The sequence below is a fragment of the Anarrhichthys ocellatus genome, unplaced genomic scaffold (assembly GCF_004355925.1).
Source record: "Anarrhichthys ocellatus isolate YVR2014 unplaced genomic scaffold, GSC_Weel_1.0 scaffold51, whole genome shotgun sequence".
NCBI classification, from domain to species: domain Eukaryota; kingdom Metazoa; phylum Chordata; class Actinopteri; order Perciformes; family Anarhichadidae; genus Anarrhichthys; species Anarrhichthys ocellatus.
The window spans coordinates 468,037-493,719 of NW_022280081.1; the positions used below are offsets into that span (position 1 = coordinate 468,037).

Genomic DNA, 25,683 nt, shown 5'->3' on the forward strand with positions numbered 1-25,683 from the left:
CACACACTCATAAATGACATTGCTGATAAATAATATGACAGTATGTCATCTTGTCGCTGTGTACAGTGGAGTAACAATGCCATCTACAGTTGGTAAGGAATACATTGTTTCTCATACTTTAAACCCCCAAGTGAAGAAAAGACTTGAAATATTTTTTTTGAAAGACTTTTATTCACTTGAAAAATTCACCTCCTCTTTAAAGTCTTGTCAGCCATAAAAAGCATCAGGGCTCTTTGTGCAATATCATTGCAGCGATTATGTTTATCGAAGAGCATTCAAAATCTCAGCTCTTATGTAAACAATAAGGAAAATAATAGTAAGGATAACGTGTGCACACTTACTTTAACCAAGGTCATACTTCACTTAGGAAACACTATAATGTGTTAATCAGAGCTCTGATCAAAAATGCTGCGAGGTCCAGCCAATAAATATAATATCAAATACACTACTTTTCAACAGGCACAGGATGTAACAAAATCCCAGGTTCAACTTCATATCCGACACCACGGTCTGACAAAAATCAATAGTTGCTAAATTAGTCGTATGAAATCAGTAAAAGCATGTACAAAAGCGCGGGCTGTCTTTTCCCGAAGCTTCACTCTAACCATCCACAAAAAAAACGCATATCAAAGAAGATCCAGTTCACACGGAACAACAGATTATCAGAATTTTGCCAGGTTGTTCCATCGTGTGTCAGTCTGTGTTTCAACAGGTAGTAATGTGAAGGTCCAGCCTGCTGGACCCGTACTGTTCTCAGTCCTTCAAGTGAAGAGCAGCGGCCTTTACAAACGCTAACAGCCACTCTCTCTTGGGTCGCAGCCGGGCCCTCCTGACGGCAACACTTGAAATCAGTGCGTTGCCCTGGGATCCCTCCTCAGCTTCCGTCTGATTTGGGTTCAGTAGCAGCCATCTTTCCAGCTGCCGTCCCTCAGGGCTGTCAGGGCAGCCAGGCTCTTTGGAGGAGTCAGCAAACTGTAGACGGAGAGAAACGAGTCCATTAAAAAAGACTGATGAGAGGATGCATCGTCATCCTCAAGTATCACAACAAACTGATTGTTAAAGTTCGACCTTTAACTACCAATCAGTATAATATCTAAACACCTGTGCTGTGTCCCAACGCCATACATATTTATCATTTGGTCTATAAAACATAAGTAAACAATATAAAAAGCCCATCTCAATATCCTACAGAACAAGATGAAATTGTTGGTCGAACAATAGCTCGAAACCACCACAATATTAAATTTACTATAATTTAAGACCAAGAAAAGTTTTCTTTTTGATTAGTTTTCTTCTCATCAATTCATTGATTGATTGACCAATTATACAGAATGTACTATATGTGCTATATATGATCTTTATAGTGTACTATTTCTGCAGTAAGTATGCAAGAAATTAACATTCAACATTGAACATAGTCAAACCTTTTCATGCTGACAGAAAATAATACAAAATGCAACGTCAGACGTCAATCAAACTGCAACTTTATGTCACTTAAACTAAACAAAGAAACAGAAAAGTTATTTATGTATGGTGTTGCTGGAGCTGTTTTACCACAACACGAACATCTTTTCAGCTGTGAGTAGCTTCCAGGCAGAAAACTCCGGCTCTGAAAAGTGAAGCCAATGTGGAAGTGCCTTAAACTTCAACTCACTTCAATGTATTCCCTCAGTAAACATTGTAAACATTGAGTTTATGCTCTCGATCACTAGTTTCAAGCCTTCTTCAACAGCATGATGTTCATTTCATGTCAAATTTAGAGGCAAATAGAACATAAACAAGGTTATGCTTTAGGGCAGGGCTACCTTGTGATTGACAGGCACCAGAGCCGTACATGGCATCTCTACATCACTCCTCCGCCATACAAATATGGTCACTTACGTACATTGGTTGCAAAAAACCAAGATGGCGACGGCTGTAAACTAAGATGGCAAAGCCCAAAACTCAATGCTTCAAGACGGCAGTCCACAAACCAATGGGTGACGTCACGAGGACTACGTGAATGGTAATGGCCTGTACTTGTACAGCGCTTTTCTAGTCTTTCGACCACTCAAAGCACTTTCACACTACATGTCATTCACCCATTCATACACTGATGGAAGGGCTACCATGCAAGGTGCCTTGTTTTGAATGAGTAGGCACCATGGGTTTTGGGACGCAGCTTCGAACCCAGTTTCAAAACGCATTATGCTTCCAAGTTTTACCGTACGGATTGAGATATGTCAAACCTGCGTGTGGGCTGGCCGATCTTGCTTGCACGTGGAACTCCACTCGTTCCCACAAAGGAGGCCGGGCGAGGGAGGGAGCTGCGGGTGACGGCCGGCTGATTGCCGCCGACTTTCAGGGGCTGCAGCACCAAACTGCTGCTCAGTTTGAGGGGCTGAGGCGGTCCCGCGCTGCCGGGTATGGAGTGTAGACTGATGGAGGTGGACAGGGAGGTGGAGGTGGGGCCCTGCTGCACTATGGGGCTCACGTAGGCCGTGGCTTTTAGCGGGTGTCGGGGAGTGGTGGGGAAGTTGCCCACGCTCTGGACCCGCTGGGTGAGCTGGCCTGGGGAGGGAACTGAAGCACAGCAGGAGAGCAAGTTAGATGACAGTAAGTCGAACATCGGTGGCAGGATGGCATTTACTGCATTTGAAACTTTGCGACAGCCTTCAGAAAACATACGCTCATGAATAGAAATGAGCCGTGCGCGGTTCATTTCTATTCATGTGTTTGAAGCAAAAAAATCTTACTGGAGGACTGGAGTCGTGCAAGCCCACTGGAGGAGTCAAAGCTCTGGCTGCTCCGCAGGGAGGATATCGTTGGCAAGGAGGAAGGGCCGTGGGAGGGTGGGTAGACAGGGGAAGCCAGGCATGGAATGCTGGGAACACTGGGCATGCTGGGAGCTCGGAGCAGGTTGGGCATGCTTCTCCGTAGCTTGTCTATGCAACCAGATGAGACATTGTAGGTGTCGGCCGAAGCGTGGTAACGTTTTACTTATTACTCAACATTAAAGGAATAGTTCTACTTTGATAAGTCACTGCTTCTAGCCAATAAATTACCCTGAACATAACCTCCTGTAAAAGCCCAACTTGTCATTTTTACAATTTGCTTTTGTACAAATTAAACAAAACAAAAAATGATTTAATCTAATGTTAATAAGTGAGATTGGGAGGTGCTGATAGCCTGGATTTTGTAAGCTTTGGACAGAACCATGCTAGCTGTTTCCCCTCTGTTTCCAGTCAATATGCTAAGTGGTATACATCTTTTCATCTAATACTCTGTAACAAAAAAAAGATCACATTTTTGCGAAATTTCCATTTTCCTGAGGATGTGGGTAATTCTGTATTTGGGACACTTGAAAAAAATCAAGTTCAGCTTCAAAAAGTGGACGTGGTATTGGTGAAACACTCACCTGTGCTATTCCTGTATGCTGAGTGTGTTTCCATGGTCAGGCTGAGGGGTCCAGAGTACTGGGAGAGTCCGCTGAGTGAGAACTGAGGTGCGATTGAGCTGCGTCTGCAGTCTCTGATACTGGAGAAGGTGTGAGAGTGGGGCAGGCCGCCCCGCTGCATAGAGCCGAACAGTCGAGGCTGGGGAGGCGGGAGCTGGTCGTAACACTCGTCCTCCTCCTCGTCCTCCTCCTCTAGATCCATCTCGCTGCGCCGGAGGGAGTGCAAGGAGAAGCTGGATCTGCGCTGGCCGGCTGTGGCGGTGTGCGAGGTAGAGGCGTAGTCCTGTCGGAGGCCTGCAGGGTGACAGATCGATGCTTTTATCCGTGGAAAACATGAACCTGAACCTCATTCAGTATATGATGCATTTCATTCTGCAAGGCGCCGATAGACCAGACTGATACGTTTACTCTCAAATCATCTGCATAACTTAACAAAAAGATATTACTGTCAACTCAAGTTCAACTGATCCAAAGTCAAACATGTATCTGAGCCATACATCAGTAATGCAACACAGTGATCAATGTCACTCCCTTCAGACGGCTATGCAGCAGTGTTAAAGGGACTGTTCACCCCAAAATCCAAAATTCATGTTTTTCTCTTCAATATAATGGTGCTAAATGGAAAAGTGTATTTCTTTGGCGCTTTAAGCACCACAAGCTGCCCTATAGTCCCATTATATTAGAGAGAAGGCAGACGTCTCGACGGCCGATATCTCCAGAGCTACGCAACTCAATCTATACTCAGTGTGCGAAATAAGGAGGGTCTCGGGGAGTCTGAGACCTCTTGATTGACACTTGAGAGACCCTGAAAGCCTCAATTTAAAAATTTCGGGGAGTCTCTAAAATCTCAAGACAATTATCAAGACTTAAGTGTATTTTTAAAAGCTTACTAATATTTTCCCATTACATGCCCAGCAGTTTTCATTATTCAAACTGCAAAACATATATTCACAAAAGTGAGTGTGGGAGACTATTTACACGGTAAATGCCAGTCAGCCAGAGACGCAACAGGTTTGCACGAAGGAGCCTGTCTTTGCGTCAGTTTGTGGACCTAAATAGACCCCCTCTGGGAAAATTTGATCCAGTGCCTTTCCTGTGAACCTGGATTAAAGCAGGACGTTGTCTCTTCTCTTCTTGGACCCTATGGAACTATAGAAGACAATATAAGACGACAGAACTATAGAGGATAAACTAGTATTTTGATTTAGGGGTGAACTGTCCTTTTAAGATACAAAAACAAAAGACTATAGAAAATCAGTCATCAAGAGGCAACTGTAATTTAATAAAAACAAGATGTGGACAAACTTATTTCAACAGCTCTTGGAAAAGGACTTACATTCTGAAGTTCTAAACCATAAACACTGTTATGAAGTAGTTTCCTATTAGGAATGCCAACTTCTCAGCTGTAAAGAAGGCCAAACTGTAGGTTGTTTTTCACGAAGGGTATATTTTTGATCCGCAAGACATTTCAACAGTCGACTCACTCTCCTCCTGAAGTCGTGCCATGACCTCCACGTCCGTCATGTCCTGCAGTTTGTAGCTCATAGAGATGGAGTCGTCCTCCAGATCTGACACACCCACCTCACTGTCCACGGAAGACTGGGGGCTGATTGCCGCGTGTCGGCGGCCCACGTCTAAAAACACACAGGGGAGCCACATCTATACCACCAGGATACTTCGCTTGATTGCATGTGAGACAACAGAGTGTTAAAACTGCAATGAATGGCAGAGCGGAGAAGACGTATTGCCAGTGAGGTCTTACTGTGGAGAGTGGAGTTTGATAGGAAGGTGGGCGCTCTGTCACTGAGGCTGGCCCTGAGAGGCTGGAGGAAAGACTGAGCGCATGATGGCAATGGAGCTAGGAAAACACAGAAAAAGAGGGAGACGATTCATCGTTAACATGCAAATCAAAGCTCAACTCACTGACATCTGTGTTCATATAAAATATGGATGTTTTTGTTTTTTTCTGGTGGAGTTTGAGCTTGCTTGTGTCCATCTGTCCGAGGGAATGACCAGATAATCTCCTCCCCGGGAATCTGCTGTAATCTGATTGTAAACTGCAAGTAACAGGTTGTTTAAGAATCTGGGTTATGTTCAGAGAGCTCCAAAATTATTTTGGAAGCAACATGTGCTTTTGGCTCTGTATTATTTTTACTTTGGATTAAAGGTGAGAGTTGGTAGTTATGTTTGAAGTTTAATAGATTAAGTTTAATGTTAGCTAATAAACCCTCATTTGCACATCCAATGATTTGGTTGTTTGCTATTTCTGAGCACTGAATGAGGACAGAATAAAAGCAGGCTTGAGTCCCCACACTGGCAGGATCAAAGTGGGTGGGGAAAATGAAAAAGCAGCACTGTTCAGAAGCCAAACAGATCAGATTGTGGTTGTACTGGGCAGTTTCCAGGTGTAACTGTGTGACTGTGGAGAGGTCAACAGCCATACTAGGGGCTGTGTGAGGCTGCACAAAGGCACAGCAGTGCTTTGAGCTAAGCGCTAACGTGCTCATGTCTAACAAGTAATGTGTCTCATTATCACCATCTTAGTTTAGCATGTTAGCATGCTAACGTTTGCAAGATTTTGTGCCAATCCATCAAATAGCCATCGAGACATTTAACTTAAAACCAATCGTGCACATCTAATGGCAGCATTAAGGTTAAAGTCAGGAGATACACCAAAGTTATTAAGATACACCATCTGGGGACCATGAATTTGGGTCCAATCCAACTCATAGATTTTAAAACCTATTTTACAGGACAAGTAAATCATTCGGACTGCTGATGGTGCCAGAGGAAAAGATTACCTAATTCATCAGGATTCATCCTCTTGGGCCCATGAATGCCTGTACAAAATTTCATTGAAATAAATGTAATAATTCTTCGAGATATTTCTGTCTGGGCCAAAGAGGTGGACCAACGAACAGGCCGACATTGCCATCTGAATAAGATGATAAGAAACATAACAACCGTTTAGTACTAAGCTACTGACCTAAAGGATCCATCGGTTATAATGAAACATGGAACTGACAGTTCACTATCAATCAGCTGATCAATTCATTGAGTGTTAGCAGGAGTTATATGCCTGTGTAGTATCTGTCTGTGTTACCTGGGGCCACGGTTGGTGCAGCAGGTTTCGTGTAAGGCAGCACGGGGCAGCTGAGGGTGGACAGTCCCTCTATGCAGCTGTATGGACGGACCGAGGGGAGTCCTCGCCACCGCTTAGCTGGACACAAGATTGTAGCGAGGGACACATTAGACTGATTGCTTTACCTCGTAACACACACATACAAACCCCACACACATGGAGGACATTGATTCGATTCGGAGACACTGTCCGAAAATGTTAATCTGCTTTTTACAGATCAGTATTGATGTTTTAAATGATCGGGTCACGGCTCGGACAGACGAGGCTGATACGGTAAGACGAGGTTTAGCTTACCACTGCGGCTTATTGGGCTAAACTGCAGATCTTCTTTTTTTTTTTGGAGGGATCTTAGGATAAGCAGGGATTGTGCATATAGGCTGCCTACATCGCATTCCCAAAATCAGAATTAGATTTGGGGGTGTGGAGGTTACATTTATACTACTTCAGATGTTTCCTGTTTTATGAATTCCATGGTACACACTGTCATAACATATACGTTATTAATGTTTATAAGCTGTGACTTATGGCTTTAATAATGAATAAAACATAATCAATTAGGTTTAAAGATTAGTAATAAACCACTCATATGGAAAGCTTGTCACCAATTGATTTTGGGTTGCCAGGCTCAAATATTGTCCTTACGAATGGCTTAATAACTATCTATTAAGCATTAATAAATGACAATTAGTTACAACTCCTAATGCCTCATTAAAAGTGGTATTCTTCTTTTACACGAATCAATGCTGGCCAGCAGTGAGTGCGTTTGGCTATGAATGACATGACTGACATTAGATGATGTGCGTTCCATGTGTCAACCCCCCCCACACTGATTGGTAGTCAGAGAGGCACAACACTCCGGACAGAGTGGTGCATTTTGGCATTCCTGACGCAATTAGGCTCAACTGCTAATGGACGAAACTAGCATTCACTGCAGGTTACACAAAACAACAGCTCCTGGAGCTCAGAGACAAGGATGTATTCATGACCCAGAGGAGGAGAGCCAACCTTCACTGAATGCAGCTTCTAGAGAAAGAAGAGGACCTTGAACCGCACACAAACACACACGCACACACTAATGAACATCCAAACAGACACTAACAAATCTGCGCTATTGAATTACAGTCTGGACACAAAGTGAGGGTGACTGAGCTGAGAAAACTCTCCTTTAAATATTAAGAATCTAAGCACACACACACACACACACAAGTTCACACAGCATATATTCATGCATGCAACAGCAAAGAGTCTCTTGTGTTTGCGCTGCGAGTGCCGAGCAGATCAGCCTCAAAACCAGAACCCAGTTAATGTAAGCAAGGTTTCTATGGCAACCATATCCCCGTGCGTGAGTGTAGAAACAGTGAAGCCTCGAATCCCAAAAACTGTGTCAAGCAGCAAATGTCATTCAGTAGCTCACTAGAAGGGATTTTGAAGTATCCTGGTGTGTTATGTGCGTATGAAAATCATATCGTCGTATCCAGGTCTGCCGCGAGCGCAGGTGCGTCCTCAGCTTGAGTTATGTTGTTTTAGCCAGAAAAACAAGAACACACGAGGATGATGATGTAACAATAGTCTACATGATGAAATGCAAAAGCTGTAATGTAGTATCTTAACTCAGGTCCTCTGTAACTGATGAGTAGATGGAGAAGCTTAATCCAGCAAAAAAATCCTCATCATCTTCAAGAGTCGAGGCGACTCAGTTTATAAGGACATGTCAGATTAGTGTGATGTGGATGAGCCAAAGACGACAACACGGCACAGGCACTCTCAGCAAACTGTATAATGTTACAACCATGTATACGAGGGGCCGAATAGCCAGGTGTCTACTATCTTACTTGTAAATGTTCCAGGATATTCTAAATATGAGCAACACCGGCTAGCAGCCACTAGCTTAGCTTAGCATAAATTCTCAAAACAGCAGAAAGCAGCTGTAGCCTGGCTCTGTCAGATGGCAACAAAATCCACCAACCAGCGCCTCTAAAGCCCCAAAACCCAAAGTGTAAACATGACAATTTGGGGCTTTAAGGGCAGTTATGTGGACTGTTTATTGGCTGGGGAGCAGTGACTTCCTGGACTCCCTGCGGGTTGCCTGCCAGCTTTATGCTAAGCTAAGCAACCAGCTGCTGGCTCCAGCTACATTTTGAACTACAGCCACGAGAGTGCTATCAATCTTCTCATTTAACTCTCGGCAAGAAAAGAGAATGAGCATATTTGTGAAAATGAATACATGTATATTTAAAAAAAACATGAATTTGAATTTAATATTATTTTTTCTTTTGAAATGTTTCAACATTCCTTTAAAAAGTCGAAGATGTAATATACAGTATGTAAAACCACTTGTTGGTGGTGCAGTGTAATGTGATACTACAGCTTCATAATCCCTGCTCTGTTTTCTACTTAACACAGTATAATGCCATCCAAGAGCACAGCACGAGTTCCTCCAAATGGAAGTATTTTTTTGATATATATATATATATATATATATATATATATATATATATATATCAGCAGAGTATCAAATCCCTGAAAGCGATCTTAATTGTTCTCTGGCGATACTGAAATGTGTAAATGGGAGACCTTCCAGCTACCACAGAAAATAATCACTCTGTGGGAAGTCGGCTGAGGTACTTAAAAACCCATAAATTCAAAGAGAGCGAGTTAAATGGTTAGAAGCGATCGAGCGGTGTGCAGGGAAACGCTCCCACGGCCCGGGAGCTGAAATCCTATTGCACGTGGAGACGTTTCGTGGTTCAGAGCTAATGATCGCATGTCAGTAGCCGGAGGGACAGATGTTCAGATGCAGCCACAGTTGAAGGCCGTTAATCTGAGTGATAAATACCTTGGTCCAGCCTGTGGCAGAGGGTCATCTTGGCCAGCTCCACCTCGGGCCCCGGGTGATCCAGTACCTGCCTGCACCACTGGAGAGGGCTGAGGACACTCCCGCCCCACAGCTTGGCTTTGGGACTCACGTACAGCCTGCGACGACACAGCACAACCCACAATTCAGTCCTGACACCTTCACAGCAAAGCTCATATTGTTACTGTCTGGAGAGAACTGAGGGTAAATAAACTAGAGGCTGCTTTATTGTGCAGCCTAGAGATCTTCAGGGACGCATTTTACTGTGGCAATATTTCTCAGACAAAGGCAGAGCATGACTTTGTAAAGGTAAAACTTGTAGCTGAGTAAAGGGAGCGATTTTCATAAAATCCAAATGTCAACACACCGTAAAAGATCAACATTTCCACAAAAAGCAATTGGCATTTTACTGGCTACAACACAAACTGTGAAAGCAGCAGTGTATAATAAAAATTCAAATGGTGACAGCCTCATTGGGTGCAGTGATTTATAGAATATGAGTATGTGACTAGTGAGACACAGGATGATTGTATCTCTTCCCCCTGTGGGCTGTAGATGCTTGAAGCACAGAAACAATCAGTCAATGAACAGATTAGTCCATCAACACAGGATTAATCACAAACTATTTGGATAATAGATTCATCATTTCAATAATTTTTTTAACCAAAAATGGCAAATATTCTCTATAATTCCTTGTCATAAATGACAGTGAACTGATAATTGTGGGGTTTATGTTCGAAAAATGAATTGAAGATGCCACCTTGGCATTATACTACACATTTTTCACAACATCCTGTCTTTTTACACACCAAATGGTAAAATAATTAAATAAGAAAAAAAAGAACAAACTACTGAAGATAATTGCTCGTTGCAGCGCTACATACTTGTATCTTGGCCACACAACAACCAAAAGAAACGGAAACTGGATGTTATCAGCGACTTGCTATCAGTTGAAAGTATCTGACCGCTGAACAAAGAGCATAAAAACAAGCTGATTCTGAAATTACATTAAAATGACAAGACTATAAAACAAATCAATAAACAAAATATGTAGGTGTGTGTGACTTTGATACACTGGAATGACAGATTCCTAAAAAGTAGGGCTGGGTGATAATTCAACATGATAACGTATCGTCTTTCATATCGTGATGAAATCATACATCAAGATATCGTGATACACAACCACATCGTCTAAATGGAATATAACAAGCACACACTAACTTCAATTTCTAAGACAATCTGAATTGATGAGAATTAATCTGTATTTGTGTGCATGCATGTACACAAAGGCAATGTAGAGCTGGACATATGTATTGATATTTTCTCTATAATTTCACAACTGTTCTTTTCATTTTGCCCCAAAGTTCTTAATTAAGTGAAGCAATATTTAGTGCTTTTCAGCTGTATGAAAAAATAGACTACTTATTTATTGAAGTACCAGAAAAAAATATTTTTTTATATATTCATGTTATGTATCTATAACACTACATAGTTATATATACGATAACCATACAGTATATATATATATAGATATTTTTATATATAGATAGATAGTTTATATATTAATATATATCGTTATTGAGATATGAAATGACCTGTATTGTCTTGATATGTGTCATCTACAAACAAAGCAGAACTGACTTTCACTCGACAACTAGGCCACGGTGTTACACTGACCAGGGGTCAGTTAGTCACGCTAAATGGAGCCACTGGTGCTGCATTCAGCCGTGTGCTACATTTTCCCCATCATCTCATCGGATACATAAAGCCAGAGAGACGGTTCAGTAGTCAGTGTGTGTGAGCTGCCTCAGAGTCAGCGGATAACAGCGCTTCAAAGCGGTGCAGCCTCGGGCTGAACACTCTGCACAAAGCCGAGCTGTTTGATCACAAGCTGAAGCGGGTCATTGTTTCTAATTTCATCCCGGTGCTGTCTTACGCTGAGAAGACACCTATGCTGCACAGTGCACACACAGTGCATTCTGGGATGCCCACTTGCTTGTGTCAAACCTGTTTTTGTTCTTTACGTCCTGTAAAAAAAAAGTCCCTCTGTGAGCCGGAGTCTGCAAGTGTCTTCCTCCAGGAGAGGAATCAATAATGTAATCGATGAGAGGATACATGGCAGGGTAGCGTTACATATGACGTAAAAAATAAATGTGGCTAGTTGACAATCTTGTGGCCTGTGAGGCATCTATGGTGGTCAGAGAACAACAGGGATTTTTAACTGTAATTTCACATAATATGTGTGTGGCTGCGATGGAGTGGTGGATACAAACAGAGCGGTTACCAGCTATCGGGCTCTCCGAAAGGGAGCGCGGCGTCGAGGTCCAAAATATCAACCTCATCCATAACGGTCGTGGTGGCTCCGGGGGCGGCGCCGTCCTCCCCAGCGGCGGCGGCGGCGCCAGGAGACACCGAGCTCGGCTGAAAATACGCGAACGGCTCCTCCGTCGCTCCCCGGGCTCCGGGGGGACAGGGATGCGACTGTGTCGGGCTCGAAATGCCATATTTGCCGGGGACGTAGTCACTCGCACACGCTGTACCGCCGAGCAGACACGACAACGAGGTCTGGAGATGAGGAGGGCCGACGGAGCAATTGTTTACAGCGTTCGCTCTGGTCCGCAGTTGTTCGTTTTGCCTCTCCAATTTTCGGACCAATTCCTGCAGCTTCAGCACCTCCAGCTCCGCGTTGGTGATTTTGTTGTTGCCGTTGACGTCTGCCATCATCTGCGGGTTCAACACCTCTGCTTCCATTTGGTAAAGAGCACATTGAGAAGGGGCAGAAGAAGCACGGCCTGCCTGCAGAGGGTCCTATTCAATTCAGAGAGGGTGTCCAGATTCCCCCGTTTAAAGCTACTACTACACTCACACACGCTCACACACTCGTACACACACAACACAATGATGCTGCTGCCGCTGCTGGGATGATTGTACGGCCTCCATCTCATTGGTCAGCAGCTTGGAGTTCAACTCCCCTCACACCACTGCTAAGGAATTGTTTATTATGGACACACTAACACACCGAGTATTAAAGTGTACCTTGCATTTCTTTCTTAATTGTATGTGTTATATATGTCTTTTTACAGTTTTTGATAAAAATATATATATATATATATATATAATTTTTTTTAAATTAATAGCATGATTGAAGTCCAAACATGAAAATGACATCTAAATATTTTTTTAGACTGCCAGATATAATTTTGAGTAGCATGTCCCACCAACATTATCCCCCACCCCAGACACCAACGAGAAAGTCTCTACGTTTTGCATAGTCGGATTACATTTTTTTTTTAAATGTAATTTAATGGTTTAGTTGTATTTTCCACCTAAATGCACATCTAAATGCTCTTTCAAGGACATTTATATGGAGTAATATAACATTTTGTTTTCATTTACTCAACTAGCCAGAAGGTAGTTTACCTTATTGCATCTAAAACAGGGCAACATAACACCAAATGAACAGACACATTTTTAGATACAGATATATTGATTGTCTTTATTGCACACAGAAAAAGCCCCCGGCCCTAAATATTGCAATATCTCCTTTCATATCACACAATCCCCACAAAGTTAGCAGACCTGAGAGAATATCATAAGTTCTATCTCAAATTAGTGAAAAGGGTTAGATACTGAGACAGCAATATCATGACGTCAACAGCACAGTTACAGCTAGCTGCAATAGTATTTAAAATGTATATTCATAATGTAACTGTCATTTTTCAAAATACCCAGATAAAGCTTTGTCAGCTTGTAAAAACAGAAGTACAGGAGAACCTGCGTCACCCAAAACACACTGATCAACAGCAATCCATTTGATCTTAAATCACATGTGCTTCCTCTCCAGTGGGGGCTGGGGAGAAACTCAGCGGCACCATTTATCTGTGGAAAAAAAAAAGAATAATGATAACTGTTTAACATCTTTTTTCATCAAAGAAAATAAACAAATACATATAAACCTTTGACATTCCTCATTCAACAATTATTTTTTATTTCATTTTATTTTTACTTTTTTACCTCTGGTGACCTCAAAGCAGTTCTCACAGTGCACCATGCGTTTGTAGATCCAAATGCTGTCCCCAGCTTTCATATGACTCAGCCTGTTGTTACACACCTCGCACTGCCGAAACACAAACACACACTCACATGGGGAAAGAGGTGCACGCCGAGCAGTCGGCTGCACACATCCTGATAACATCGTTGTCAGAGTTGAATGTAAAGTACATTTTACTCAAGCGTCTCACTAGAGTATAGTGCAGCCGTGCAGATTTTTTACTCCCCTTCCCTACAAAATATTGCATACTTATCAGACAGCAATAGTTTCTTGTTGCTTTGCATATCAAATGCTCCGAACACCCACAAAGCTGTTTCCAATATGGCTGATTGGGCCTCTTGTCAGGTGTAAATTGGGTGAAATAATGCAGTTTTTTTTACCCCAAACTCTACGTACTAATTAAGAATGAACAGAAGATGTTTTGACATGTCACATTAGGAAAAGCCCAGCTGTAGAGATACAAAGTTATGATGGTAGAGAAACAATTTTTTTACTGTGTGATATTGCTACTTTTACTCAAATAAAGCATCTCAATGCTTCTTCTCCAAACACTGATTGTTGCAGACTTTCATGGAATGAGATACTAAAGTAATCTGCTCACCTTAAAGCAGGAAGCGTGGCAGTTGATTTTCATGTCATCCAGGACCATCTTGGCGTCACCAGTGAAGGGTTTACGGCAGTGGGTGCACAGGTCTTTCTCAAGCACCGCCCTGCGTGGGACAGAAAAATAACAACATCATTTATTATAAGTTCATTCTTGACCTTGGAAATAGGAGTTTGGTAGAAACAAGTCTTAGCTCATGCTCCACACTATATTGACCTAAAACTGTAGGAAAAAGCTTTTTCCCTCCAGCAGGTTTATATTTTTGGCTTTTAGGGAAATACCATGACAACTATTGGACGGATTGGGACAGAATGTGGCACAAACATTTATGTTCCCAGGCGAGCAATCCTAAAGACTTTGGGGATCCCCTCATGTTTACTGTAGCGCCACCATGAGGTTGACATTTGAGAACTGTCTCAACTGCTGTTGGATGGATTGTCATGAAGTGTGGATGAATTGCAATAACTCTGGTGGTCCTTTAACTTTTCACGTAGCACCACCATCATGTCAAAAAATTCCAATTGTGTGCGAAACTTTGGTCTATGACCAAATACTGACAGAACTAATTCCCATCAGCCTTGGTTATATTTGTGCTAATTAGCAAATGTTAGAGTGCAAAACTCCGGTAGTGAGCATTGTAAACATTTGACCTCTCAGCATGTTAGGACTGTTGTCATTGTGAGCATGTTGCACTTGTTCCTACCTCTCAGGAGCTGCATACACACTCTTCATGGAGGATGAGTAGATTTGATCAGTGTCATCCGACCTGCTGTGAGAGTTAAACAGATATCAGTTTCTACAAGAGTCTTGCTTTACTCTCATATAATATCAAACCAAGCAGTGTTTAATGTCATGGAATACCTGCTGCTCCTGTAGGGCTTTGAGGTGTAGGAGGTGGGACTGGTGATGCTGCTGTAGTCATAACTACACAAAGACAAAATGAACCACATATGACAGGATATTTTGAATATTTCTCACTTACTGCAAACTCAGAGAAATGGAAAGAAAGAAAATCATTATGCGAGAGCTTAGCTTGCTCTGCTTCCTACCTGGAGTCTGGTCTGGAGTAAGAGTAGCCTTTACGGTCGCTGCTGTAGTCGTCACTGCGTGTGCAAACACAGAACAGAGGCATGTTTTAATCCGGTTGTACAGACAAGAGGTGTGTTTTCGAGTGTGAGAGACGATAGTGAAATGATCACCTTGGGGTGGTGCTGATGGTGTAGGAGCTGGTGCGGGTGGAGGGAAGATCATCGGTGTACGAGCTGTAGCTGTGTGTCAAAGAGGCATGAATGAGATATGGTCGCAACTGAACAGTATTTCTATTTATGTATTTATTTGGTTCTTTGAATTATAAGTCAGACATTACATCATAATTCAGATATTACAATGTTATTGTTGTATCAATTGTCTTAATAAAACTAATAATAATTCTTAACTTAATACCTGCAAAACTAATGCAATTCCCATCAGCCTCAGCTGTACTTTGTGTTTTGTCTTCATTAGTAACTGTTAGCATGCTAGCACACAAAATTGTGATTGTGAACATGGTAAACATTTTGCCTGCTTAACATCATTATGTTAGCGTTGTTATTCTGAGCATGTTAGCATGCTGACCTGTGTTAATGTACAGCGTCACAGAGCCGCGAGTCTGGTTTTAGAATCCACGTCTTGTTTGTTGATGTGTAAAAACAAGTCAAAGATACAAATACCATGATCTCTGAAATAAATGCCAACTATATTTAGCGTTTGGATAAAAAAAAGATTTGTGAAGAATAATCATTTAATCATAGACCTCCTTAAATGTGCAGGGTGTATGATTTGGTGGCATCTAGCGGCGAGGTTGCAGATTGCATTTAACTGAAATTTCTCCCGTGTGCCAAGTGTGTCGGAGAACCATGGTGGCCGACGCAAAAAAAAAAAAATCTATTGCCAGGGTTTAGTTTGTCCATTCTGAGCCACTGTAGCAACATGGCGACTGGCTCCTTGAACAGGATCCGCTCCTTATGTCGATATAATCGGTTCATTCTAAGCTGACGAAAACACGATTCTTATTTCCAGGTGATTATTCACTCATGAAAACATACTTAAAAATATGATATTCCATCTCTGCCAATAGATCCCAAATATGCTACACACTGTACTTTTAAAATGTAAAAAATGTAAAAGAATATAAATATTGTTTTTTTTGTTTTTTTGACGATAAACCTCATTAAAAGTAGTCCATTTAAATGAACTTGGCTTTTTAAAAATGGGTTGGCCTTTTAAAAATATATATTTTTTAGTCACTGTAGGCTAAATTTAAAAAAAGCTCTTGATTAAATAGTATTTTATGTATCAGTCTATACAATCTGTAGGTAGTTAAAATAAAGATGACTAATATTTTGGGTTTGACAGCTACATTTAACAATCTAACCAACCCATTACAACCTAATCTAGAGTGGTTTGAAGATTATATTGAATATAGTTCTTCAGATGGCATCAACTCCATCTTATCCTACTTGAGCAGTCAGCATGTTTACCTGGTGGTTCTGGTGGAGGATGGCGATGACAGACTTGAGCTTTCAACTCTAAATGGCACAAAAGACAATGTCAGAAGAAATATATAACTATATTGTACGGAACCAATACGCAGTCTCGGCTGTTCAAATCCAGCACTCACCCTCTGCTGCTCTCCAATGTGATGATCTCTCTCTTTGTGGTGCTGCTGCTGCTGAGAAAATGACGATGTGATCATTTTAAATGACAGGATAATTAAATGGTTGTGTGGTTTGAGAAGAATTATTCACTGAGACATCTCACCTGATAGAAGGAGATCGGTCAGATACAGATGTAATGGATCGAGGCAGGAGGGTGCCATACAGGTCATCCTCAGCCCTGCAATGCAACAATATGATAAATATACGGCATAAGTGCATTAAGTATATTTATTAATATATATATATATACATATATATATATATATATACACACACTGTATATATATATTGATGAAAATTTATCTTACATAGAGGAAGTCCTTGTTTTGGTTGTAGTTTTAGTGCCATTTCTGGAAAAAAACAACAAGATGAGATATTTTCATCTGACTGATTTAATGTCAGGGTCACTGTGTGAAGATATTCCTCATCACAGAATATTATTACTGATTTACTGTCGTTATTTTATATATATATATATATATAAAGTATCACCTGTCTGGGGACGAGTAATCCTCCTTGCCAGATGAAGGGATGAGTGATGTGAAGAGGTTGTCCTCCGCACTGCACAGAAATACAGGTTACATGCAAGCGATGTATAGATTAAAGTGTATTGAGAAATTGAGAAAGGGTGCTTTTTTTTTTTTTGCTTGTGAATTCAACTTTTCTTTTCTTTGAGGAATATCTTGTAATCTGTTCTTTCAAAAGTTATATAGTCTCACTTGCTAAATACAAAAAAATAAACAAATATTGGTCAAATAATATTCATAATATAATATAATATAAAATAATAAATATAAAAAATAGTCATTAGTATATCATTACCATTACAGCCATAAAGCCAGTCAGTGGCCTTCAGCCCCAAGCCTATTGTTATGATTTCATTTGTGAAGAAAAGGCTCAATCATTTTCCTTAATCAGCTGGGCACTGTAGTTTTTAGCAAACATTACTCAAACAGGAGTAAAGGGCTCATTTGTTGTGGACTATTTTCAGTGGCGGACTAATACACATTTGGTGCTCTGCTGAATGTTTACAGCAGCAGGGAGGTGTTTGTGGGATTGACTCAAAATACACTACAACGCCCATGTTCTTCGTAATGATAAGGCTCACTGATGTGTTTTTTCTTGTTTTCGGACAACAGTTCTCACAAAGGAGTGAGATATGTGGTGGGATATAGGCCTTGGCTCCACAGGCAATACTAGTTAGTACCATCAGTTAATTGTCTGTGATGGGATATGCTGGCACACACAGCCTCCCCTGCATTGTACCCAGTATGGGAAGAAACTCACTCAGTGCTGCTTTTCACCATCACCTTCTCAGTCTCGAAGACAGTTGTTTTGCTGTAAAGAAGAAAATATACCTCATTACAGAATATCATCAACGATCGTGCGGCGTCATGATCGATATAATTAATTTCAAAGGCTTTACTGAATGAAAATATCACCTGTCTGTGGGTGAGGAATCACCCTTGATAGCCGAGGGGATGAGAGTGTCGTAAAGTTTGTTCTCAGCGCTGCTCAGAAATACGGGTTAGATTGTAAGTGATGTATAGATTTAAATTGTACTGTTATTCAATACCAGGTGTTTTAATAATGTCAGATATCTGCCCATGTCTCACTTTTTACTGCTGGAAACAGAAGTCTCAGTCTCTTTGGTGGTTCTGGTCGGTGAGTAGCTTGAGTACAGTGGCCTGTGTGAAAAGACATTCAAATCAGTTTATTAGTACATTTACTCAAGTAATGTAGTAAGTACAATTGGAGATGGATTAAGATTTAACATTTAAATTGTTGGACTGGTTTATAAAACACAATGATTTGTTAAATATTAAACCAGTGTGTCACAGAATTTTGACTGTCAGAGGCCCAAACAGGTAAATGTATCATATATGTATATATAATACTTGTACTGGTACTTTTACTGAAGTGAAGGTTCTGAGAACTTCTTCCACCATATAGCAGTATATATATTCTTTACCCTTTGCTTGAAGACTTGACACGCTCAGTGAACGTCGTGGTGGGACTTTTAATCACAGTGGAGCTGCAAGAAAACACAGCCGTCATTAACACCGACACAGACTCAACGTGCGATAAGATGATCCACATTAACCGTGACGTTCTCTACCTAACACTCTTGGAGGTGGTGATGGTGGTCTCACTGGTGCCGTCCCTGGACACCGAAGTGGTTCTGGTGCTGAAGGAAGAGCAATACAAAATAAATTCACAGAATGCTCAGGAGTTGTATTTTTCCTTGTCGGTTGAATTGGAACTGTTAGTCACGTACCTTTTCTTAGGTTCCTCTGTGACAGTCGTCTTGGACGTGGTGGTTGTGCTGTGACACGATAAATGCAAAAATCACACATTATATTTATGCTTCTCTGTTGATTTCTTGCTTTGTGTGTGTGTAAAAGACTGGAGCTTTACACACCTGCTGGGATAATCTGACTTCAGGGTTGAGTATGTGCTGCAACAAAGAGGCAGGTTATTCAGAGGATTTGGTATAAAGAAAAAGAAGAAGCTGTATTGTACAATTAGTTGTGTTATTAAGAAAATGTACCTCTTGGTGTAGGAAGATGTAGTCGGGCTGGAAGGGAGGGTGCTGCTGTTAGAGGAGAAGCTTTATTTAGCCACAGTTACTGCTTAAAGTTATTGAAAGTGCCTTTGACTTGGAGGAGGGCTGGAGTGCCAACAAATTATTTGTGTGTCTGCAGAGTAAAGGAACTACAATAAATAATGTACCAACCCGCTCCTCAGCTCATCCTGACTTCCGCTGAATCTGCAATGACAGAAATTTAAAATTAAATGTTCTGCTTTCTAAAAATAACTGCTAACATGATGTTTATTTGAAAAACAAACATACATTTCTGCATCAATATAAAAAGAGAACTGAACGTTTATTAAAATCATACTTCTTGGAGAGAGATTGCACAGATGTTGACCTGCTTGTAGTTGTGGTGGTTTTTACTTCTTCACCGTCTGGACTGTGAGCAAAAAACAAAAAAATGAAGGATTAACAACTCAGTCGCCACATTTAGTTATTGGAGTAATAACAAAATGATGTTCTAGAACTTTAGGACTTAAAATGTTTATCTTACCCAACAATAGTTTCACTGCGCTGGCCCAGAATACTTTTGCCAAAGTTTGGGTCTCGGCTGAAGTTGGAGAAAAGGATCAAATTAATTCACTCATAGAGATGACTCAGCACTCTGGCTTACCAAAAGGAATGCAGTAGGAGGCTTTATTTATTTTTTTACACACACCCAACAGTTCTGACACATCCTACGTGTGTGTTTTCCAGTATAGAACATTGTATCTGATTATGTTTACGTGACTCACTCGACGTCTTCGTCCTCATCGTCCGCTTTTTTGATCCAGCTGCCGTCCTTTAGGAGAGAGCTGACCTTGCCTGCAAATACGAGACAAGAGAATGTTGAGCCTCAAGAATAAGTCGCTATCTGTTTTTTAATCACTTTTCAGCTATTTTACTCGTTTTGTGTTGTTTTAAAAATAACATTTTAATTTCTCCTGTGTTAGTCTCGACTTGTTTTCCTGTTTACATTTGTACTGCCTTGTTATCAGCGAATCAGTCATGTGTAATTATGCACTTTGACACCTAAGGTGCTATAAAAGTGTCATTGATGAACTGATATGACTCCCCACCACTGTTGCACACATTTAAAGATTAAAATATTTTATTTGTCACATGCTTAAACAGTGTGTGCAGTGAAATGTGGGGTGGCATACTCTTAGAAAGACTAATAAATAATAATGGTTAAGAAAAAAATATAAAAAAATATTTGGAGCTTAAAATAATATAAAAATGATAAAATCTCAAAGATTAAAAAAAATCTATAAATTATATAAGTATTGTAAAATTCTATGTGCGTCATATGACAAGTGTAACCTTTGAATATTGACAAAACATGGAATTTCACATTAATTTTGGGGGGTATTTTATTATTTGATATATTTCTATACTTACCAGTCGAATACCTGCTCATTTTGTAACTTCACCTGCAAGTGTAAGAGAACAAGGAGGGACTTCGTCACATAATGAAACCACACATCACATGTAGCCACCAGGTGGTACTGTGGGCTGACACCTTTCATATATGGCGCATGACGTCTCACCTGAGATCACTACACCAGGTTAGGGAACAATGCTGTTCTGTATGTATGTGAACATGTCATGCTGGATTTGTCCCTGTGTGTGGCGCAAGTATCAGCTAAAGTTCTGCTCAACCCCAGACTCCCTGATCAAGCCCTTAAACTGGTTTGTCTTGATCTGTACCCACATGAAGACACGCCTTCTCCAAACACACAATTGTCAGCAAAACAGAGGGGCGTACCGGTGACATTAGTTATGAATGACAAAGATTGTGCCCTTTTGACTACATGCACACTCCGGCATGTACACTTCTATGGAGCCCTGAGGCAAATATGTACAGCTGTGAGGGAAGTTATAACTGTAAATGCATTGTGTCTCTAATTATTAGTCACATAATCTACTGTGTGATGACTGCTACTAGCGCATATGATATTTATGGTGTGTGTGACATTGTTCGATAGGTCCATGTAAGGTATGCCGTGTGGTAAAGAGCTTAAACCGAGCTTGTCCTGGAGTTTTCTGAACCGTCGAGATTATTAAACTCTAGAAAAATCAAATCGTCTGAGCAGAATCTCTTATCTCAGTGTCTACACTTTAGTGAGCCTTGTAAAAGTGGAAGATTTACAGCTTGCGCTCTTGAAGATTACACAGTAATAATCCATGATGTACTGTCCGGTAACACAATGCTTCTGAAATCATGACTAAATCAGTGTGGCTCATGTTAAGCAGTAAGTGTTAACAGCAATCTTAGACATGAAATCAAGTATGTGTGTTTGGTGTATCCCCAATATCAGCACGACATGCATTTCATTCCTCAAAGTAAAGTCACTCAAAAAGTAACTAAAAGTACATCATTAGACAATTGACATAATGTTTCTATTTATCCAGGACTGTTGCATTTTTGTCTCAAACAGCTCTGTATCACACTTGAAGTCATTTCTAAGCACTTAAAACTAATCTGAAATGTCAGTATACGAACATATTTGTGTAAAGTGACAAAGTATTTGGAAAGAGGGTACCTACCTTCTCTGTGACTCGATGGATGGAGGAATTAAAACTCTCACAACAGCTCAGCTCTTCAACACCTGCCTGGTGCTCAGATTTGCAGTGCAATCACACCCTGTTCACTCCTTCTGCTTTTAACCCGAAGGGAGGAGATTCCGAGGCCACCTATGGGTGTGGCTTAAGACAACAATCAAAGAATTCTCTCTCCAGCTCTCATTCTACATTTTTCTCTTTCCGTCACCACCGACTCAGCCTTCATAATTGTTCCACTGTCTGTTCAGGTTTGAAAAAGGAATTGGGTGGAGTGCTGAAGGACCTGCATTACAACTTAGGTGACAAGGAAGCAGAACTGCAATGTGGGTGTGGGAGCTTGTGCTTCTTTGACCTTCTAGCTTTGAAATGAATTGAATTTGATTGAATGGAGACACCGTTTAATAGTAGTCTCCTGTTTGAAAGATTGTATATTTTGATATGCACTGTGACATAATGTCAGTAGAACTCTCATTATATAGCCAGTAGGTCTATATAATGACCTTTGGTCTACATATACAGTATGACTGACCTGCCTTGAGAATAAAAGAAGGCCTCCTCCGAATGTCTTACCCTGCTATAGGACTGCGTATTAATATATCTTTTTAATACAATACCTGGCTGCCAGTGGACTTTGCTCTTTACACATGTATGCTGATAAAAGTACTGGAAGAAAAGGTGGTTTCAACTTGGTTTTCAAGCACAGGTAAATAGATAAAACATCACTCGCTAATAGGTCTGATAAATTAACTACAAACACCTTCGCGGTCCGGTCACAAAGGTAACAGGGTGCGATACTGATACCTGAGCAAGCCTCACCACAGTCACTCAAAGTTCGACTGAAACTTCTACCAAATGGCATCTAACATCATGTATAATTCCATCGATTGAGACCGAGCCACCTGAGGAGCCCTCTAAAGGGGGACTACCTGAGTTAATTTCTTCATGACAGCTATGGGATATTTACCTGATGCACAGCAGTGGATAATCATCAGGAGTACTCATAAAATGTGTAAGCGTCAATCAGACTTGAATTATAAATGCCATACTGTCTGTGACTGTGAGCTTCATTGTGGGGCGTGCCGTGTTTTGAACGATCAAAGGTATGAACTGTGCATAGCATGCAGGGGTGTGACGGCGTGATACTGAGGTCAACCCGTCCTAGTCATGACGACAGCATGAGAGGAATGCAGACTATCTGCACCGATCGAGCTGCTGCGCCAAATGTTTAAAAGAAAGACGGATCTATGTGGACAAGCCCAACTGAATAGCACATTAAAAAGCATTCACAATAAAGTCAACCGTGTTCACTTCAGTCTAACTGAGCTGGCAACACACTCAGCTGATTTAAGACATAGATATTAACTTTAAGTAGCAACTTAACCACAATCAAACTACAAAGTTGTATTTATGGTATCATTATCATTAAGAAACAGCTGGAAAGCCCTAGAATGAATACCTGCACTCAACAATAATCTGCCCTCTTTATGGCTGCATAAATGAAAGTGGAGAGCGGCTGACACTGGGTGGCGCTAGAGCTACAATGATGGAAATGGCAATGTTGGTTGTGCAACTCTAAAATAGATGAATCTCACAAGCTGTCCAAGGTAATAGACATCCTGATCATTTTACAGTCAGTTAGTCAAAGCAGCAGAAATGAGTGCAACCTGATCTGTTACAGGGAATATGAGAAGGTCAAGATGTAACATTAAAGAAAACACATTTCCAAATAGACACAATAATTCTGCCCTTACTCATGAACATCGTCACTCGCATGCAGTAAGTGGTGTTGCGTCAGGACGACTGACGACACTGGCACACTTTCATATCATTCCAACAACCCATCTAGATCTTCTTATGTATCCCGCCTCATTTCCCTGATGTGTGTATATACCAACTGGGTTACATCTCCACCGGTTCATCTCATTCGCGTGACACTTCTGCCTGATCTATAGCATCATCTCGGCCTAGATACCCCTCCCCTCCTCCCTCCATTTGTCCTAACAGGACAGAGCCAAGATAACCGGGCAGCCCTTTGAATGTGGCTTGACAATCAAACACCAAATCTTTTTTTATAACCTTCTACCTTAAGACAAGTAAGGAGGGCCAACAAATGTCACACGCTGCTTTTCACTTCCAATATTTCAAAGAGAAATCCTAATATGACAATCCCTAAGTTTCATAACAGTACAGAAGAGTCAGTTGTCATCACTGATACATGCTGGCACTCTGATACTGCGCATGATAATCTCCCAACGCTTCCTGGGTTGCTATGAGGGGGAGACAGTAGACCAACCCCTCGCATGTCATTGGGCCGCTGCGCTGCCTGGCAGCCAATAAAGCAGCACCAGGGCCTGTGTAAATCTCTTTCTCTATTTTCCTCTACCTCTCTCTCTCGCTCTCTCTCAATAGTTATGCATGCACATCCACATGTACATCTCTACCACCATAAAAAAAATACGACATTAAATTGAACTTTGACATTAGGGAGATTCAGTAAAGCATTTTGGAAATACACTTCCCAGATACATGCTTAAATCAGTCAAGTCAGTGTTATTTACATAGCCAAATAACACAAATTGTCTTGAAGGGGTTTTATAATCTGTGCAGCAAACAACACCATTTTTCCTTGCACTATCGATTCAGATAATATAAAATCTCCTCCAAAAGCCATCTGAAGAAAAGAATTTGAACAAACATCAGAAAGAGCGACAGAGGTGGCATCCCTCTCCGAGGATGGACAGACGTGCAACTGATGTCTGTGTGGCCTACAGACTAGAGCAACATAATACTATTACAGCATCAGGATGACATAACTATAGATTATAGACTGTACACATGAAGTAAATGGATCACACATGTATTTATCCAGATATATTTTGTTCATTTCTGTGACATGTGCACTGCCTGCACCTGTTTTCTGTGTTTACCTTTGCATTGCAGTGTGTTCCGGCCTTTACTGCCATACTGACTGACGTTACCCCACACAGTGTCTCCCAGTTTCCCCCTTTGCAGCATTCCTGCTCCAACTCCTCCTGTCAGAAGGTAAAAAACACAAGTATTACTACTATCACTAGGCCTATAATGTGCATGTTGCACTCCTGAGGCACTTCCGTATTCCCATGTAATTTTTAGGCATAGATAAAACACATATTGCATCTGCTATCTCACCAACAGTGAGCCACATCATGCAGCCTATATTCATAAAAAGGTGCACATTTTGCTGTACGTAGATAGAGGCCTCAGCTGGGGCCAGCTCAGTGAAGAGGACCACTGTACCACTAAGATTCAATAAAAGACGGCTGCAGCCCTTGTGCAAAGTTGTTTAAGAAGGCTTGTCTGAGATCAAATGGCAACATTTTACAGTTCCACAGTGTTCACTGGAGGGGGAAGTACTGTAAGCTTATATTCATTAAGGAACAGTATGACTGCATATTATAATAGCACAGAGGAACTTACGAGCTAATAAGTCAAAGCAGTCTAAACAAAATGCAACACTGTTTTCAAAGGTCAAACCGGAGCGTCAGTGCTTTTTTTTTGGCGGACAACGTAACATTTAATCGGTTTTAAAAGTATCTGTGTGCCGATTTTAAGATCAAACTGGGAGGGCCCTTGGATGGACCTCTGCAAATTAAATGTCCACTTTCCAACCGTGCATACTGTGCAATACAGCTCGTATTGTTTCTATATTCTCGCTATATGTTCACTTCCACGGTTGTCGTGGTTTTGCGTTTTGAATAAAGAACTGCAGATTAGAATATGT

The 25,683-nt window shown here is 41.1% G+C and overlaps 2 protein-coding genes across 5 annotated transcripts; both read right to left on the minus strand.

Moving 5' to 3' along the window:
- Positions 1–177: 177 nt before the first annotated feature.
- Positions 178–12,443, minus strand: slain1a (SLAIN motif family, member 1a). Of its 2 annotated transcripts, XM_031870122.1 has the most exons (9): positions 11,717–12,443; positions 9,415–9,551; positions 6,540–6,656; positions 5,199–5,294; positions 4,921–5,070; positions 3,398–3,730; positions 2,736–2,924; positions 2,229–2,562; positions 179–972 (listed from the first exon to the last, which is right to left on the minus strand). In XM_031870122.1, exons 1-9 carry the CDS (start codon positions 12,181–12,183, stop codon positions 897–899), a joined length of 1,899 nt encoding a protein of 632 aa, XP_031725982.1. In that variant the 5' UTR covers positions 12,184–12,443; the 3' UTR covers positions 179–896. The 2 variants fall into 2 exon arrangements, with proteins under 2 accessions (XP_031725983.1, XP_031725982.1); XM_031870123.1 differs by lacking the exon at positions 2,736–2,924 and having other exon boundaries at positions 178–972.
- A 463-nt stretch (positions 12,444–12,906) lies between these two features.
- Positions 12,907–22,008, minus strand: scel (sciellin). Of its 3 annotated transcripts, none has more exons than XM_031870126.1 (26): positions 21,909–22,008; positions 20,760–20,791; positions 20,114–20,183; positions 19,873–19,929; positions 19,687–19,758; positions 19,521–19,553; positions 19,335–19,376; positions 19,206–19,241; positions 19,062–19,109; positions 18,903–18,971; positions 18,756–18,818; positions 18,400–18,471; positions 18,226–18,294; positions 18,071–18,121; positions 17,276–17,344; positions 17,092–17,133; positions 16,887–16,961; positions 16,747–16,797; positions 16,607–16,654; positions 15,287–15,355; positions 15,137–15,190; positions 14,949–15,011; positions 14,791–14,856; positions 14,085–14,193; positions 13,447–13,549; positions 12,907–13,311 (listed from the first exon to the last, which is right to left on the minus strand). In XM_031870126.1, the coding sequence occupies exons 2-26, from the start codon at positions 20,776–20,778 to the stop codon at positions 13,295–13,297; spliced, it is 1,467 nt and encodes a 488-aa protein (XP_031725986.1). In that variant the 5' UTR covers positions 20,779–20,791; positions 21,909–22,008; the 3' UTR covers positions 12,907–13,294. The 3 variants fall into 3 exon arrangements, with proteins under 3 accessions (XP_031725986.1, XP_031725985.1, XP_031725984.1); XM_031870125.1 differs by having other exon boundaries at positions 16,747–16,794; positions 19,335–19,379; XM_031870124.1 differs by having other exon boundaries at positions 19,335–19,379.
- Positions 22,009–25,683: the final 3,675 nt, after the last annotated feature.

Coding starts and splice junctions, on each gene's coding strand:
- slain1a (XM_031870122.1), bottom strand. CDS start 12,183: ATGGAAGCAGAGGTGTTGAACCCGCAGATGATGGCAGACGTCAACGGC. Junction 2,925..3,397: donor AGCATACAGGAATAGCACAG/GTGAGTGTTTCA, acceptor CTGGTTGCATAG/ACAAGCTACGGAGAAGCATG. Junction 973..2,228: donor ATCGGCCAGCCCACACGCAG/GTTTGACATATC, acceptor CTCCGTCTACAG/TTTGCTGACTCCTCCAAAGA.
- scel (XM_031870124.1), bottom strand. Junction 19,380..19,520: donor CAGGATGAGCTGAGGAGCGG/GTTGGTACATTA, acceptor CTCCTCTAACAG/CAGCACCCTCCCTTCCAGCC. Junction 19,242..19,334: donor ACATCTTCCTACACCAAGAG/GTACATTTTCTT, acceptor TCTTTGTTGCAG/CACATACTCAACCCTGAAGT.